Source organism: Palaemon carinicauda, chromosome 7 (assembly GCF_036898095.1).
Source record: "Palaemon carinicauda isolate YSFRI2023 chromosome 7, ASM3689809v2, whole genome shotgun sequence".
NCBI classification, from domain to species: domain Eukaryota; kingdom Metazoa; phylum Arthropoda; class Malacostraca; order Decapoda; family Palaemonidae; genus Palaemon; species Palaemon carinicauda.
Window position 1 is genome coordinate 11,478,988 of NC_090731.1, and position 19,277 is coordinate 11,498,264.

At 45.3% G+C, this 19,277-nt stretch overlaps 2 protein-coding genes across 4 annotated transcripts in view; one reads left to right on the forward strand and one right to left on the reverse strand.

Moving 5' to 3' along the window:
• Positions 1-19,277, forward strand: part of LOC137643848 (recQ-mediated genome instability protein 1-like) — a 301,889-nt gene that overhangs the window by 164,715 nt on the left and 117,897 nt on the right. The window lies entirely within an intron of this gene.
• The window catches only part of LOC137643846 (recQ-mediated genome instability protein 1-like), a 72,278-nt gene that overhangs the window by 24,607 nt on the left and 28,394 nt on the right, over positions 1-19,277 (reverse strand). Inside the window, exons 6-7 of the mRNA XM_068376570.1 lie at positions 16,658-16,844; positions 14,989-15,915 (exon numbers count right to left, since the gene is read on the reverse strand). Coding sequence (XP_068232671.1) covers positions 14,989-15,915; positions 16,658-16,844 — 1,114 coding nt within the window. The remainder of the gene's footprint in view (positions 1-14,988; positions 15,916-16,657; positions 16,845-19,277) is intronic.

Consider the following 19,277-nt stretch of genomic DNA (forward strand, 5'->3'; position numbering starts at 1 on the left):
TCCTGCACTGGCCAGGCTAGGAACTCCTAAGAGGAAAAAGTAGCTGAGGGTTCCAATCAAGCTTTATAGGCAAGTAGAGCCTCATTTGAAGCCAACCCTGACAGTGTAACAGAAAACAAAGATCTCGCTGCAGCTGCCTTTGAAGGGCCTGGACCTTTGTAGGTAACCACACAATGGATAAGGGAGTCGTGGCTAACCTTCCTCTTCTCACCCGTTTGTCTTTTGAGGAAGACATAGCTTCCAGCACAAGGAGATTCCCCTGCCCAACCTGTCCAGAGAATTGGGAAAAAACTTAATCCCTCCTCTTAAGAACTCAGTTGGCGTCACTGGTGTGTAAAGAAGGTCACCACCTTAATACTGGACGAAACCAACTTGCTGCACTTTGCCAAGATCTCAGGATCTTACAAATCCCAAGTTATGGTAAAGTAGGCAACTGCACCAGACCAATGGTTGACCAGGAAGCCACCTTGAGGCAGGCCATAAATGAGGATTTCATGGTAGCAGACTCAAGGGCTGAAGAGACTGTGCTTTCTGCCCTGAGTCTCTTCAAAAGCAATCCCTCCACCAGGAGTTAATAACCCTGTTGTCTTAGTGAAATACGTTGCAGTGCCTGACCATTGCCATGATCGCCAACTCGGAGGCCGAGAAGAAAATGCTTTTTCATCTGAGTCTCTCCAAGGGGACTATTTCCTTAGGTTAAACTCATTTTTGGCAGTCTACAAGGATGAACTTCCAACTATTTGAGTACAGCCTCGGACAATACCGAAGTTGAAAAAGCTTGCCGATGTAGATAAGAGTTCTCCCTGCTCCTGAAGCATACTCTCTGGAACAAGAGTATACCCAGAAGATACAGGGATCTGCAAACTTGATGAGAAAAAGTATTAAATAGTCTCTGTCATTGTCTCAGGTGTTGTCAGGAATGACACCAGAGAAGACTTAGCTTTTCTGCTCTTCAAAGAATATGCCCGGTCATAAAGGGAGGCCAAGATCTACATTTGACATATGGGGATAACTGTGAATAATCCTGCTCCTAAAAGCACAGAGTGAATATGTATCTATCTCCAGTTTTGTCATAAACCAATTAGTGTCCATCCTTTCACCAGCATGCAAATTCCTGATAAGATTAAGCAGTTTTAGACAGGACACAACAATATCTGTTTTCGTCGCAGGTAAAGTAAAAAGTCTTTGACTTGTTGTTAACTACCTCATTAACAATTTCAATAGCTGCTTCAATGCCGTTGAAAACACTCCCTATTTTAATGAAATGTTATTTTCATTAGTAAAATAAATTTTTGAATATACTTACCCGATAATCATGTAGCTGTCAACTCTGTTGCCGACAGAAATCTACGGTCGGGATACGCCAGCGATCGCTACACAGGTGGGGGTGAACACCACAGTGCCATCTGTGGTCAGGTACTCCAGTACTTCTTGTCAACACCACCTCAATTTTTTCCTCGGTCCACTGGTTCTCTATGGGGAGGAAGGGTGGGTCAATTAAATCATGATTATCGGGTAAGTATATTCAAAAATTTATTTTACTAATGAAAATAACATTTTTCAATATTAATCTTACCCGATAATCATGTAGCTGATTCACACCCAGGGTGGTGGGTGGAGACCAGCAAACATGTTAACAAAGAAGCTAAGTATCCCGTATTTTATTTTATTAGTTATTCAAAAATAACATAAAATAAATAAGTACCTGGTAAGGAAGACGACTTGAACCATTACTCTGCCTTTATTAAGTACGTCTTTCTTACTGAGCGTAGCGGTCCTCTTAGGATGCTGAACGACTCTTAGGTGCTGAAGTATAAAGGGCTGCAACCCATACTAAAGGACCTCATCACAACCTTTAACCTCGGCGCTTCTCAAGAAAGAATTGACCACCCGCCAAATCAACAAGGATGTGGAAGGCTTCTTAGCCGACCGTACAACCCATAAAAAGTATTCAAGAGAAAGGTTAAAAAGGTTATGGGATTATGGGAATGTAGTGGCTGAGCCCCCGCCTACTACTGCATTCGTTGCTACGAATGGTCCCAGGGTGTAGCAGTTCTCGTAAAGAGACTGGAAATCTTTGAGATAGAATGATGCGAACACTGACTTGCTTCTCCAATAGGTTGCATCCATAACACTCTGCAGAGAACGGTTCTGTTTGAGGGCCACTGAAGTAGCCACAGCTCTCACTTCATGTGTCCTTACCTTCAGCAAAGCAAAGTCTTCTTCCTTCAGATGAGAATGTGCTTCCCTAAATCAGGAGCCTGAATAGGTAAGAAACTGAGTTCTTAGACCTTGGAAGAGAAGGCTTCTTGATAGCACACCATAAGGCTTCTGATTGTCCTCGTAAAGGTTATGACCTTTTTAGATAGTACCTAAGAGCTCTAACTGGGCAAAGTACTCTCTCCAGTTCGTCCCCCACCAAGTTGGACAGGCTTGGGATCTCGAACGACTTAGGCCAAGGACGTGAAGGAAGCTCGTTTTAGCAAAAAACCGAGCTGCAAGGAACATGTAGCCGTTTCAGATGTGAAAACTATGTTCCTGCTGAAGGCGTGGATCTCACTTACTCTTTTAGCTGTTGTCAAGCACACGAGGAAAAGAGTTTTTAATGTGAGGTCCTTAAAAGAGGCTGATTGGAGAGGTTCAAATCTTGATGACATAAGGAACCTTAGGACCACGTCTAGATTCCAGCCTGGAGTGGACAACCGACGTTCCTTTGAGGTCTTAAAAGACCTAAGGAGGTCCTGTAGATCTTTGTTGGTGGAAAGATCCAAGCCTCTGTGGCGGAAAACCGCTGCCAACATACTTCTGTAACCCTTAATCGTAGGAGCTGAAAGGGATCTTACGTTCCTTAGATGTAACAGGAAGTCAGCAATCTGGGTTACAGTGGTACTGGATGAGGAAACTGCATTGGCCTTGTACCAGCTTCGGAAGACTTCCCCTTTAGACTGATAGACTCTGAGAGTGGATGTCCTCCTTGCTCTGGCAATCGCTCTGGCTGCCTCCTTCGAAAAGCCCCTAGCTCTTGAGAGTCTTTCGAAAGACTGAAGGCAGTCAGACGAAGAGCGTGGAGGTTTGGATGTACCTTCTAAACGTGAGGTAGACGTAGAAGGTCCACTCCTAGAGGAAGAGTCCTGGGAATGTCGACCAGCCATTGCAGTACCTCTATGAACCATTCTCTCGCGGGCCAGAGCGGAGCCAACCAACGTCAGCCGTGTCCCTTTGCGAGAGGCGAACTTCTGAAGTACCCTGTTGACAATCTTGAACGGCGGGAATGCATACAGGTCGAGATGGGACCAATCCAGCAGAAAAGCATCCACGTGAACTGCTGCTGGGTCTGGAATCGGAGAACAATACAACGGGAGCCTCTAGGTTATCGAGGTAGCGAACAGATCTATGGTTGGCTGACCCCACAGGGCCCAAAGTCTGCTGCAAACATTCTTGTGAAGGGTCCACTCTGTGGGGATGACCTGACCCTTCCGGCTAAGGCGATCTGCCATGACATTCATATCGCCCTGAATGAACCTCGTTACCAGCGTGAGCTTTCGATCTTTTAACCAGATGAGGAGGTCCCTTGCGATCTAGAACAACTTCCACGAATGAGTCCCTCCCTGCTTGGAGATGTAAGCCAAGGCTGTGGTGTTGTCAGAGTCCACCTCCACCACCTTGTTAAGCTGGAGGGACTTGAAGTTTATCAAGGCCAGATGAACCGCCAACAGCTCCTTGCAATAGATGTGAAGTGTCCTTAGCTCCTGATTCCATGTTCCCGAGCATTCCTGTCCGTCCAAAGTCACACCCCAGCCCGTGTCTGATGCGTCAGAGAAGAGACGGCGGTCGGGTTTCTGAACAGCCAAAGGTAGACTTCCTTGAGAAGAAAGCTGTTCTTTCACCACGTGAAAGTAGACTTCCTCTCTTCGGAAACAGGAACTGAGATCGTCTCTAGCGTCATGTCCTTTATCCAGTGAGCCGCTAGATGATACTGAAGGGGGGGAGGTGGGGTCTCCCTAACTCGATGAACAGGGCCAGCGATGAAAGTGTCCCTGTTAGACTCATCCACTACCTGACTGAGCATCGGTTCCTTCTCAGCATGCTCTGGATGCAATCTAGGGCTTAGTATATCTTTGGGGCCGACGGAAAAGCCCGAAAAGCTCGACTCTGAAGATCCATACCCAGGTAGACAATGGTCTGGGATGGGACGAGCTGGGACTCCTCAAAATTGACCAGAAGGCCCAGTTCCTTGGTCAGATCCATAGTCCATCTGAGAATCTCCAGACAGCGACGACTTGTGGGAGCTCTTAAAAGCTAGTCGTCTGACGGAGCCGGACACAAGATCATGGTACTGCTGCACAGTCTGTGAACTGTCAACCATGGGGAAGCGAGGAAGTACAGTGACAACCCGAAGCTGTCTAGACTGTCTGGGTCGTACAGACAACTCCTTATCGGGTTGCTGAGGTTGCCGCACTTCGTCACAACAAGTCACTTCTGCTGGTTGTTGAACGTCTTCCCAGTGACACACTGACTCCGTAAACAAAAAATCCTCTAACAAGGACTAAGCTTGGACTGCATGTCTTGCAACACAGCTCAAGGTCTATGGGAGCAGGTGTGGTAACAGACGGGGTTAGCGACTGAAGTGGAACCATTACCCTCCCTGGAAGCATGCTATGCTTAAATAAAAGTCCATAGGAGGCTAAGCAGCTAAAGGCTCCTCTCCAAATGACAGAGTCCTCAAGGGAAAATCAGAAGGAGGGAGAATAGCACTTTCTCATCTACAGGAACCATATCCGAGAAAAGCTAAGTTCTCTCAGTGAGGGTTTCACTGGTGCAAAAGCAGCAGACTAGAAGGCAACGTTATGAAACTGCTTGACAGTCTAGTGAGTTGGCAACAACCAAAGATGTGTGACTGAGAAGCATGCGGTAAGGTATGCAGAGCATGCTGTATGCAGAGCATGCTGTATGTAGAGCATGCTGTAAGGTAAGCAGAGCATGTTGCATGGCGTGCGGCTTATGCTGCATGGGATGAGGCTCATGCTGCATGGGATGAGGCTCATGCTGCATGGTATGAGACTCATGCTGCATGGGATGAGGCTCAAGCTGCAAGGGATGAGGCTTATGCCGCATGCGTTGAGGAGGATGCCGCATAGTATGAGGCTCCTGCCTCATGGGTTGAGGCGGTTGCCGCATAGCATGAGGCTCCTGCCTCATGGTTTGAGGGAGGAGGATGCCGCATAGCATGAGGCTCCTCATAGCATGAGACTCCTGCCTCATGGGTTGAGGAGGATGCCGCATAGCATGAGGCTCCTGCCTCATGGGTTGAGGAGGATGCCGCATAGCATGAGGCTGCCTCAAGGGTAGAGGAGGATGTCGCATAGCATGAGGCTCCTGCCTCATGGGTTGAGGAGGATGCCGCATAGCATGAGGCTCCTGCCTCATGGTTTGAGGAGGATGCCGCATAGCATGAGGCTCCTGTGAGGTTCCTGCCTCAAGAGTTGCGTCTGCCTCAAGGGTTGAGGAGGTAGCTGCGCAGAGAGAGGCTCATGCTGTGAAGAATGCGGTTGCTGCATGCGTTGAGGCGGCTGCCTCATAGCATGAGGTTCCTCAAGAGTTGAGGCTCTTGCCTCAAGAGTTGAGGTTCTTGCCTCAAGAGTGGAGGTGGCTGCCGCAAGAGTTGAGGTTGCTGCCTCAAGGATGGTGGAGGTTGCCGCAACGCAAGAGGTTGCTGCCTCGAGGATGGAGGAGGTTGTCGCAACACATGAAGCTCCTGCCTCAAGGGTAGAGGAGGTTGCTGCAAAGCATAAGGCTCCTGCCTCAAGTGTTGAGGAGGTTGCCGCATAGCAAGAGGCTCCTGCCTCAAGGAAAGTGGAGGTTGCTGCACAGCGCTGGTATCTGGCAACTCCCAATGCAGCAGCTCACGCGTGGAGGTAGGTTGAGGAACCTCAACATCATACGTCTGGCAGGGTGGACTGCGCAGAGGTGGAGTTGAGGCGGCTGCCTCATGAGCGCTCGCAGGAGGAGGTGTGCTAACCTTCTCTGCCTGAAACTCCTGCATCAACACCGCAAGCTGAGACTGCATTGTCATCAGCATAGACCACTAGAGTTTAAGAAAGACAACAACAAACGGAGCTACTGTCCGTTGAAACTGAGGGTCTAAAACAGCTGGTGCGGCAACAGACGGAGTTACTGTCTGCTGCGATACCACCTTGCCTCTCTGGGAGGTGTGCAGTTGTCGTACTGCAGCAAGTCCGAACTGACCCAGTGCTAATGGCACCACCTAGGAGTTGGACTTGCGCGGAAGGGACCGCTTGCACTTAAAAGCTGCAAGATTTGGTCCATGGTTTCTGCGAGAAACCTCTTCCGCAGACGAGGAATAAAAGGGCTCTCTCGTCTTTGTGTGGGTGGGGTGATCACGTCGGCTACGTGAGTTGGTAACACCCGAAACCACGGAGGGAAACGTCTGTTCGTCGATCAAGGCCTGCTGAACCCATAAGTCCTTCGACATTACTTCTCCCCTGGGCTTGGGAGCTTGTAAGAGGTCCCAGACTAGGCGAACAACTGGCACGAACAGACGAACCCTCGAACGCAACACTGTAACACTTTGCGCTTATCACTTTATCACTTTTGATTTTCTGTTTGCACTTATTTCACTGAACTCGAAACTTTAAGTGGTTTGTACCTGAAACACGCAATTCTATCCTTCATTAAAAGTTAGTAATTGCGAAAACAGTATTACAATGTAACAGAAAAACATAATGAAAGATAAATAATTCAGTGGCTGGAAAAGAGACTAAACACTAGATCAAATAAACTACGTTTAAAATCTCTCACCGCATAAAGCCTGAGAACAAGAATAAAACTCTAGAAACGTTTACCTTCTTCCCCTAAAGAGACTAGGGAGAAGAGCAAAAACGATAACAACGTTACCCGCTTGAACGAAACGTTTATCCTCCTCTCTCTCCCTCCGTCTCTATCTCTCTCTCTCTCTCTCTTGACTTAGCACCTGAGAGAAGAGCCCAATTATATATATCGTTAAAACATATTATTGTTAAAGGAAAAAAACTGAAAGATTTCCCAAATAAAAAGTTCCTTTATTAGAATTAAAACCATTTAAGCTAAGAAAGAATGAACAAAACGCTAGAATCGGTTTACTCTTACTGCAACGTGACACCGTGATAGACTCTCTCTCTATCGTAACGATAGAGCGCAAGTTGAACGTTCTGAACGTCAACAACTGCAGAGACAAAACAAAACGTTAGTTCAACTTTGAAAACAGTACAAGACTATCAAAGAAATTCTTTCAAAAACATTAAAATAGCATATGTTAACAGGTAAAAACGAAATGACGGGCTCAATGTTAATTAACTTCGGTTCCAAGAAAAGACCGCCTACTATTAGGAAAGGTCGAATATAAACAAATATAAAAATTAATTTTAAAAAGTTTATAATAAAAGGAAGTTAATCAAAGAGGCCTATAAAAGGCGGAGAGATATAAAATAAATCTATAACCTTGTTAAGCAAAATTAAGAGAGTCTATACTCTCTTCGACACCAACACTTCCGTCTAAGGGAAGGGTCGGCCATTTAAAAGTGAAAGAGAGTTCATACTCTCTTCTACCAAAATTAAATCAAAAATTAAATCAAATTAATTCCAAAAACTTGCTAAGCTAATGATATAGCTTCCTGAATAGCGAAGGCTAAACTCTAGAGCAAATACATCACCAAATCGTGAGCAATAACTCCAGAATCAACAGCGTATCCATGTAGGTCTAGCCGGAGGCACGACAGAGGAAAAATTGAGGTGGTGTTGACAAGAAGTACTGGAGTACCTGACCACAGATGGCGCTGTGGTGTTCACCCCCACCTGTATAGCGATCGCTGGCGTATCCCGACCGTAGATTTCTGTCGGCAACAGAGTTGACAGCTACATGATTATCGGGTAAGATTAATATTGAAAAAGAAAGGTTTGCATATGCATAGAAACAACTTCTGATTCTGGAATTAAAGTCCAGTCTCTTTATAATCATATTTAAAAAGTCCTATTTACAATAATGCAAAAATCTTCATATGAACAATAGCAAATTAAATATAATCAAATGATTTATTAATCTTTCTTCTATTATTGAATACTACTATATGCTTCATTCACTAATTCAAATACGTACTTTAAATAAAAATGTTATTTTTATTAGTAAAATAAATTTTTGAATATACTTACCCGATAATCATGTAGCTGTCAACTCCGTTGCCCGACAGAATTCTATGGAGGGATACGCCAGCTATCACAATACTAGAAGGGGGTGTACTTACCAGCGCCACCTGTGGCCAGGTACTAAAGTACTTCTTGTTGACACCTCCTCAATTATTCCTCGGTCCACTGGTTCTCTATGGGGAGGAAGGGAGGGTCGATTAAATCATGATTATCGGGTAAGTATATTCAAAAATTTATTTTACTAATAAAAATAACATTTTTCAATATTAAACTTACCCGATAATCATGTAGCTGATTCACACCCAGGGGGGTGGGTGAAAACCAGTGTACAAGATTAAAGGATAGCTAAGTATCCCATATTTCATATAACAGTTATCTCAAATAACAATGAAATAATAAGTACCTGGTAAGGAAGTCGAATTGAACCGTTACTCTGCCTCTTTTTTAAGTTCGTCTTCCTTACTGAGCGCAGCGTTCCTCTTGGAGGCTGAATCAACCCAAAGGTGCTAAAGTATATAGGGTTGCAACCCCTACTAAAGGACCTCTACAAAACCTCTAACCCAGGCGCTTCTCAAGAATGAATAGACCACCCGCCAAATCAAAAGGATGCGGAAGGCTTCTTAGCCTACCGTAACAACCATAAAAACAACAATAAAAGCATTCAAGAGAAAGGTTAAAAAAGGTTATGGGATTAAGGGAATGTAGTTTCTGAGCCCTCACCTACTACTGCACTCGCTGCTACGAATGGTCCCAGGGTGTAGCAGTTCTCGTAAAGAGACTGGACATCTTTAAGATAAAATGATGCAAACACTGACTTGCTCCTCCAATAAGTTGCATCCATTATGCTCTGCAGAGAACGGTTTTTATTAAAGGCCATCGAAGTAGCTACGGCTCTTACTTCGTGGGTCCTTACCTTCAGCAATGCAAGGTCTTCCTCCTTTAAGTGAGAATGGGCTTCTCTAATCAGAAGCCTTATATAATACGAAACCCCGTTCTTGGACATGGGCCTCGAAGGTTTCTTGATGGCACACCATAAGGCTTCTGACTGTCCTCGAATAGGTTTAGACCTCTTAAGATAATATTTGAGAGCTCTGACAGGGCAAAGAACTCTCTCTAGTTCGTTACCTACCATGTTGGAGAGGCTAGGTATTTCAAACGATCTAGGCCAAGGACGTGAAGGAAGTTCGTTCTTTGCTAGGAATCCGAGCTGAAAAGAACATGTTGCAGATTCGGTCGTGAAACCAATGTTCTTGCTGAAGGCATGAACCTCACTGACTCTCTTAGCTGTTGCAAGGCAGACGAGAAAAAGAGTCTTGAGGGTAAGGTCCTTGAAGGAAGCTGACTGGAGAGGTTCGAACCTAGGTGACATAAGGAACCTTAAGACTACGTCTAGGTTCCAGCCTGGAGTGGATAGACGACGCTCTTTAGACGTCTCAAAAGACTTAAGAATGTCTTGAAGGTCCTTGTTGGAAGAAAGGTCCAAACCTCTGTGGCGGAGAACTGAAGCCAACATACTCCTATACCCTTTAATCGTAGGGGCTGAAAGGGATCTCTCATTCCTAAGATGTAGAAGGAAGTCAGCTATTTGGGTCACAGAGGTATTGGTAGAGGATATTGAATTGGCTCTACACCAGCTTCGGAAGACTTCCCACTTAGATTGGTAGACTCTACGAGTGGAAACCCTTCTTGCTCTGGCAATCGCACTGGCTGCCTCCTTCGAAAAGCCTCTAGCTCTAGCGAATCTTTCGACAGTCTGAAGGCAGTCAGCCGAAGAGCGTGGAGGTTTGGGTGTAACCTGTCTACGTGAGGTTGACGTAGAAGGTCCACTCTTAGAGGTAGAGTCCTGGGGATGTCGACTAGCCATTGAAGTACCTCTGTGAACCATTCTCTTGCAGGCCAAAGGGGAGCAACCAGCGTCAGCCGTGTCCCTTCGTGCTTGATGAATTTCTGCAGAACTTTGTTTATTATCTTGAACGGTGGGAATGCGTAAAGGTCGAGATGGGACCAGTTCAGTAGAAAAGCATCCACATGAACTGCTGCAGGGTCTGGAACAGGGGAACAGTACAGCGGAAGTCTCTTGGTTATGGAGGTGGCAAACAGATCTATGGTAGGTTGACCCCACAAGGTCCAAAGTCTGTTGCACACACTCTTGTGGAGGGTCCATTCCGTGGGAATGACCTGATCCCTTCTGCTTAGGCGATCTGCTGAGACGTTCATATTGCCCTGAATGAACCTCGTGACCAGAGTGAGGTTTAGACCTCTTGACCAAATGAGGAGGTCCCTTGCGATCTCGTATAGGCTCCTCGAATGGGTCCCGCCTTGCTTGGAGATGTAAGCCAAGGCTGTGGTGTTGTCTGAGTTCACCTCCACCACTTTGCCTAGCAGGAGGGACTTGAAGTTCAGCAGGGCTAAATGAACTGCTAGTAGCTCCTTGCAGTTGATGTGGAGCAATCCCTGTTCCTCGTTCCACGTTCCCGAGCATTCCCGTCCGTTCAAGGTCGCACCCCAGCCCGAGTCCGATGCATCTGAGAAGAGATGAAGATTGGGGGTCTGAATAGCCAACGATAGGCCCTCCCTGAGAAGGAGATTGTTCTTCCACCACAGGAGAGTGGTCTTCATCTCTTGGGTGATTGGGATAGAGACTGCTTCGAGAGTCGAACCCTTGTCCCAATGAGCTGCAAGATGGAATTGAAGAGGGCGGAGGTGGAGTCTCCCTAGCTCGACGAACAGGGCCAGTGATGAAAGGGTCCCTGTGAGACTCATCCACTGTCTCACCGAGCAACTGCTCCTCTTCAGCATGCTCAAGATGCACTCTAGGGCTTGGCTTATCCTGGGGGCCGATGGAAAAGCCCGAAAATCCTGACTCCGAATCTCCATTCCCAGGTACACAATGGATTGGGAGGGAATGAGCTGAGACTTTTCTATGTTGACTAACAGACCCAGTTGTCTGATTAAGTCCAAAGTCCAGTTGAGATTCTCCAGACAGCGACGACTCGTGGAGGCTCTCAACAGCCAGTCGTCTAAGTAGAGGGAGGCTCTGATGTCCGATAAGTGTAGGAATTTTGCTATATTCCTCATCAGATGAGTGAACACCATAGGAGCTGTGCTTAGGCCAAAACACAGGGCTTGGAATTGGTAGACAACCTTTCCAAAAACGAATCTCAGGAAAGGTTGGGAGTCTGGATGAATAGGAACGTGAAAGTAGGCATCTTTCAAGTCCAACGAGACCATCCAGTCCTCCTGTCTGACCGCTGCTAGGACCGACTTCGTCGTCTCCATCGTGAACGTCTGCTTGGTGACATACGCGTTGAGCGCGCTGACGTCCAGCACCGGTCTCCAACCTCCTGTCTTCTTGGCCACAAGAAAGAGACGGTTGTAGAAGCCCGGGGATTGATGGTCCCGGACTATAACCACTGCCTTCTTCTGCACAAGTAGCGACACCTCCTGGTGCAATACTAGCCTCTTGTCCTCTTCTTTGTAGTTGGGAGAGAGGTTGATGGGAGATGTGGTCAGAGGTGGTTTGAGGCAGAATGGAATCCTGTAACCGTCCCTCAGCCAACTGACAGACTGGGCGTCTGCACCTCTCTTCTCCCAGGCTCGCCAGAAGATCTTGAGTCTGGCTCCTACTGCTGTCTGGAGATGCGGAGAGTCAGTTTTTTCCTTTAGATGTCTTGGAGCCTTTCCTAGACTTGCTCCTGTAAGAGTCTGGACGGGAGCTTCCTCGGCTGGGGGCTCTACCACGAAAGGGCGGTATGAACCTCGTAGCAGGGGTATCAGCCACTGGGGAGCGATAAGTCTTGGGGACTGAGGTAGCAACCTTAGACTTACGAGCCGATGAGGCTACAAGATCGTGTGTGTCCTTTTGTATCAGGGCAGCAGACAAGTCCTTAACCAGCTCTTCGGGGAAGAGGAACTTCGAGAGCGGAGCAAAAAGGAGTTGTGACCTTTGACAAGGTGTAATGCTGGAGGAAAGGAAGGTACACAGCTGTTCCCTTTTCTTCAAAACCCCTGATACAAACATCGACGCAAGCTCACCAGATCCATCCCTGATGGCCTTATCCATGCAGAACATTAATAGCATGGCAGAATCCTTGTCCGCAGGAGAGGTCTTCTTGCTGAGGGCCCCCAGGCACCAGTCTAGAAAGTTGAACATCTCAAATGCTCTAAATACTCCCTTCAGTAAGTGATCAAGGTCTGAGAAGGTCCAGCAAACCTTAGAGCGCCTCATTGCAGTTCTCCGAGGCGAGTCTACCAGACTTGAGAAGTCAGCCTGGGCAGAGGCAGGTACTCCCAAGCCTGGTGCTTCTCCTGTGGCATACCAAACGCTCGCTTTCGAAGTGAGCTTAGTCGGAGGGAACATGAAAGAAGTTTTGCCAAGGTGTTGCTTAGTCTGCAGCCACTCCCCTAAGATCCTTAACGCTCTCTTAGAGGACCTTGCTAGGACTAGCTTAGTATAGGTGGACTTAGCTTGTGTATGCCCAGCGAAAACTCAGATGGCGGAGAGCGGGGAATAGCAGAGACAAAGTGGTCTGGGTAAACCTCCCTAAGCAGAGCCAAGACCTTACGAAAGTCAATAGACTGTGGAGAAGGCTTGGATTCATCCACGTCTGATGAGGGATCCAGGTGTGCCGCCTCATCATCAGACGCCTCATCACCAGAGTGTAGCGAAGAGATCGGACAAGAATGCTGAACAGCAGAGTCAGAACGAGTAGGAACAATATTAGTGGTTTCCTCTTCAAGTAACTGTTGAGGGAAAACCTGAGGCTCAGACTGCAAAGGCTGAATAAAAGACGAAGCAGAAGGAAGGCGCATGGGTGGAGGAGGCTGACTCCTAGCATGAGTGGTTGAACCCAAGGGTTGCGCTTGCTGAGCGGTTGGCGGAAGCGGAGTAGCAAGTTCCTGTTCCTGTGGTGTGAGCGGAGCGCGATGAGGTAGAGGCTGCGCAGAACAAGGTAAATGTCTCGCAAGCTGAGGCTCCTGATGCGCAAGGCTAAGGTGTTGTGGTGCTTGCCTTGTGGAGGGTTGAGCTCGCTGCAGCAAGAGCTGAGGAGACTGACTCATGGACGGGAGAGGTTGTTGTACCTCAACCGAGTGTTGCATCACTGGTGGAGCAGCAAGTGGAGGCGGAGGAAGAGAGGTATAATCCTCCTGATCCCATTGTAAAGGTTGCCTTAAGGAAGGCGGAGGCTGAACACCACTGGGAACAGCAAACTCAGAACGTGGCTCAACATCGTACGCCTGGCAGGTGGTACTGCGATCAGGCGGAGCGAGCGCAGGCGGAGCGAGCGCAGGCGGAGCGAGCGCAGGCGGAGGGAGTGTAGGCGGAGGCGGAGGCGCAACACTCTCAGCCCGACACTCACGCATCAAGTCCGAAAGCTGTGCTTGCATGGACTGTAGTAGAGTCCACTTGGGGTCGGCAGAAACTACAGTAGGCTGAGGTAAAGCCTTAACAGTCGAGCTCTGTTGTGGCAGAACCTTACTCCTCTTGGGCGGAGTGCAGTCGACAGATGACTGCGGCGAGTCAGAGCTGAGCCAATGACTGCAACCTGGCTGAGCACTCGCGGACTGGACTCTGCGTTTAAGTGGTCTCGAGACCTGAGACCAACGTTTCTTCCCTGACAGTTGATCAGCGGACGAGAAAAAGACGGGCTCAATCGTCTGCAGGTGGGAGTGACGGTCTTTGGAAGACACGCCCGCAACCACCGAGGATACTTCTGTGCGCCTAACAAGGCCTGCCGAACCCTTATGCCCTTCGACATTGCTTCTCCCCTGGGCTTGGGAGCTTGCAAGAGGTCCCGGACTGGGAGGACGACTGGCTCGCACAGAAATATCCTCACGCACCACACTGGCACTGACACTAGCACTTGGCACTGCACTGACACTAGCACTCGTCACAGCACTGGCACTAATTCCACCCACTGCACTCTTGACCTTAAGTTCCTTGACTTCGGCCATCAGAGACTTATGATCACTTACCACTGACTCTACTTTATCGCCTAAGGCCTGAATAGCACGCAAAACAACAGACATATCAGGCGGAGGGCAAATAGTAGGTTCGGGGGTAGCCACTACAGGGGTAGGAAAAGGTAGGGGATCATGAGGTGAGGAAAAAAGTGAAGAGTGAGAAGAACTCCTCCTAACTCTACCTCTCTCTAACTTAGTTGAATATTTCAAAAGACGGACAAATTCCAGTTCCGAAAGTCCGGCGCATTCCTCACATCGATTTTCTAACTGACAGGGCCTGTCCCTACAGTCAGAACAAGCGGTGTGAGGATCTACCGAGGCCTTCGGAATACGCCTATTGCAAGACCTACATCGTCTATGGGAGGGGGCTTGCGAAATGTCAGACATCTTGAATCCAAAGAGTTAGCCAAAGGGGGTTCCAAAATCAAGCAAAAGATCGTTAACCGTTAATCAGGACTATATAAAAGCTATCTAGCTAATATAAGAAGGTTTCCAGTAAAGCGACAGCCGAAATCTGAGAGAATACTTCACCAAATAGCCGTGAAAATACTCGAAGATCATAAGCGTATCCCAGAACGTCTTGCCGGAAGCACGACAGAGGAATAATTGAGGAGGTGTCAACAAGAAGTACTTTAGTACCTGGCCACAGGTGGCGCTGGTAAGTACACCCCCTTCTAGTATTGTGATAGCTGGCGTATCCCTCCATAGAATTCTGTCGGGCAACGGAGTTGACAGCTACATGATTATCGGGTAAGTTTAATATTGAAAAAAGCATTTACATAAGTTGAGACAAATACAATAAAAATAGACTGACTACTAGAATACCTGCACTTGAGTATGAGTTTCTGGTAGACAATAGAGATATGTGAAAGGATCTTTCGTCACAAGAAGGCTTACAGACTCCTTCTGATCCATCTTCATACGTTTGAAGTCTCTACCATTAGCTGCACTTAACTTATTCGTACCATTATCTCCTTCAAATGGCTTTGTGAACGGCTTTGTAAACTCATTGTCCCTTTCATCAGAGTTTAATAAGTCCTTATTTTGTGTGTTAACAGGTGGATTATTCTCCTGATTCACAGGAGTTTTAGTTAGGAAACTTGTAAGCCGTGGCTGTTTGGCTGCGAGCGAGTTTGAGTTCTTGGATGTGGACGATGTTAATGGATTACTTTTACTAAACTTTTGAGGGGCAACAGCTCCAACAGGTGTGACCTTTTTGGTCACAGGCAAATTATTTGGGTTTCCAAACAATGGCAGAGGTCTAGAAGACTTTGGATTATTAACACTGACAGAACTAGTTGAAGGTTTAGTTGTGGCTGACGATAGTCCAGTGTCAGATCTTCTCGGCTGGGTAGATGACACCTGCACTGATGTCTGTTGGATTGAACTCTCGGCACTCAGTAATAGTTCATCGTCAAAGTCATCGTTGAAAAAGTCTTCACAGACTTCCATATCCAAGTCGGAATTCTCCCAAGATGTGTTATCTACACTTACATTTGATCTATTGTTACTTAGACTTATATTACTATTTGCCTTTTTATTACTAAGTACACTGTTACTTTGCATATTCTTACTGTTAAGAATCTGCACACTTTCAGATTCACTAGATTGTCTATTATTATAACTGCTACTAGATATAGAACTACTCGCTTCAGATTCTATTTGATTCAGGGCAGCTTCTAAATCAGGATCAAGGAAATCGTCATCTAAGTCATCCATTACTGGGGGCGGTGGTGGTGCTGATATAACATTCTGTAAGAGATAACAAAAGATTCACATACAGTACCTTGACTAGAATTTTTAACACATGCCCCATAAGCAAAAGACAAAAAATAATAGATAGATGAAATTGAGTGATATAGAGAAAGCTAATTTGCTGCTAAATAAAAAAAAAATAACCCATTAGTTGAGAGAGCAAAGACTTACGCTTGGTGCATGAAGCCTGCATTATTTCGTTCTGCAGAAACACGAGTAAAGATAATGAAAATGGAAATCTTGAAAAGTTGCAAGTGCAGAAGGATTAGATTCACAAAAAGACGACAGTTGGAAAACCTCAATACAAATGAGGAAGTGGTGAAAGGACGCGATACCCAGGGGCTAGATAAACTGAGATCTCCAACACTGAAAAATGCATTGAGATCTCAGAGAAAAAGAAGGTTTTGACATGTGGTGAGAAGGGATGAGGTACAGTTGGTTTCAAAAGCATTATAAAGTACATGGAAGCAGAAGGATGAAACTCTAAAGAAAGACCCTAAAAGTTACTGAAAAATAAGACAAAGACTTATAAAAGAGGGGATCTCTAGTAGAAAAAGCAGAGCATCAGAGAGTAAATGACATATTTAAATTTTAGCTTAATAAAGGGATATGTAGAAATTAGATTATTTGGTGTAGATGATTCCATTAAGCAAAATAAAAAATACAAAAAAGAAAAGATACTTCATTCTAAAATCATATTATTTCCAGAGCCTCAAAAGCCTCATATCTAGCGACGTACCTGTTGTCTATTCGCAGAGGGTGCCATTCTTCCTCTACCTCGGCCAGTTACAGCCTGAGGTAGGTTTTGCGACCTTGGTGGTACCCTGTTAACTTGAGATGGATAATACTGAGATGCCTGACTTGGAGGGACCTGTGTTGGTAGAATTTCTAACATTTCGTGTGGTTCATCTGTTTCCTCGACCCCTCTAAAGAACACAGAAATAAGAATGAATGAGTAATTTTTGTGTTTCTTATCATAAAAACTTTACATTACATGTTTTAATTTATCTATTTGTGGAATGCCAATTGCCTATAATTGTCATGGGAGTGCCCACTCATGAACTACCACTGATGAATAATTTAATGTTTAACATCAGCAAGATTTTTTTTTCCAAAACAAATACCATCCAATTTTTTACATAGGAAAGAGAATTTACAATAAATTAAAACACTAGCCAATCAGCAAGACCTTTTCTAGTATATTAAAATAAAAAGTTACATCTACTTAGGAAATCTCTATCTTCTCAGAAATCTACTACAAAACATTAGCTTGGATCCAAATGAACATACAGTATGTATGACTTGGTACTGAAAAAAAAATTTCTATTTAATACCTTTAGCACAGGTATTAGATAATTGGCAAAAAAAAATGAGAAAAGAGTCAGACTTTAAATTTCACTAGATGAGACTAGATTAGAGTTAATAGTCCAAAATTTCCTTCTAGAAGAAATAAAGAAAAACTTATACCGAATTGTTGATCAATACCTGAAAATTAATAATAAAAAAGTTCCAGGAAAAAACTTAAAGACAGCCCTATACAACACAATTTGTGGACACATGACAATTTTAAAAATTTTGAATTTTTAAACATATTTTAAGAATTTTGAATTTATAAACCAAATCTTATTTTTCATATAGGCCTATTATGAATTATTCAAAACCATTGTTCTCCAGGAATTTTGGACAACCAAGTCCAGCATAAAATGAAATAAATCATCTAGTGGTTCACTGCTTGTAAATGATTACATCGATTACAAGGTAAATTACTCTGCATAAACTACATATCATACATTTAGTAAACCTCCGGTCCATACGCGTAAACTTTCTTAGTTCGTCAATCTATCATCATCTCTTCCTTCCCCAGCTTCTTTTGCAATCTCTAGGGACCCATTAAACAATTCTTATATATCTATTATCTGTAATTCTCATTATATGATCTACCCACATTAATTTCTTTTTCTTACATGTTACAATACCTTCTACTTTACTTTGCTCTCTCTCCATGTTGCTGTTTTTCTGTTGCTTACTGTTATTCCCATCTTTATTCTTTCCACAGTTCTTTAAGTTGTAACTAGCTTATGTTTTAAGGGCTTTAGTAAGAATCTAAATTTCTAATGCATGAGTTAATACTGGCAGGACCATCTGATTAAATACTTTTCTTTTTAGAAAAAGTGGCATGAATTAAATTAAAAAATATACGCTAGTAAATCACATAACCACGCACGAATCTCTTATCTGATAAAACACAGTACAGTTCATACTGTTCTATCCTGAGACAGGTCAGTGGCCAATCTCCAGCCCTCAATCGACATCTCCCCTAGGAAGAGTTAACTGTAGAACCCAAGAGACCTTTCTCGAACATCTTCGAGCACAATCTTTTTCAACATCCCTTTCACCTTTGCAATAATGCTAGGCCTTTCAGTGATATTGGAGGGCAGTTACGAACATTATACAGTTCTATAAAATAAGGGAGGGCCGGCTGTCCAGAAAAGGTAGAAAGTACACATCCTGAAGGACACGCATTACTTAAGGCTTGGCCCCATTCCCTGCCATGTTGCCCAAAGTCATGCCAGTAATCTCCCTTCTTGCAGCAGCAGTAGAAGGGGGAGGACTCCAAGAGTCTCCCTCTACCTCTTCTCTGCCTACCTTACTGAACTGGTCAGGTTGAGGGCCTCAAAAGAGTTGTTTATGCAAAGGATCCTTTGATGTGGATGAAAAACAGGTGGTCCTGATGAGGGTCTATAGAAAGTTTGATCAGAGTCTAAAGAAAGTCGGGTCAACCTTCTTCCTTAGCAATCCTGCAGGCATGATGACAACCAAAGGATTGTCCCCAGATGCCCTCAAAAATCCAGGGGCCTTGAAGGAGAATGTGTAGTGGATTTACACTTCCACCGACACCTGCATGTCACTCCTCAGCAAGAGTGATGTGGACCACCTCCATACCAACACACCAGTGCTACCTTAGGACCAAATAGTTTTGAGAATCTGGACACGATAGCATCTTTTTCCTTCTAAACCCAGTTGGACCACTGGTTTGCTGTCTGGTATGATGAAAATGATCACTGCCCACCATTCAGAAAAAGTCTCCTCTATTTTTCCAAGAGTTTGGAGTTGATAACTTTATTGTCTTCACAACGTGGCCATAGCAGAAGTCTCAATGATTACCAACTTAGAAACCGAAAAAGGACTTGCCTTCTGATCTGAAACAGGCACAGGGGCAGGGATAGCATAAATAGCAGTAGCAAGCACAAGGGCGACAGGCTCAAGGGTGAATGGCCGTGAAGCTAATCACAGGGGACAGGCACCGGGATGAAACGCACAGGTTTACTAGCCCCAGACCCTTCTTAATACCCTGCCAA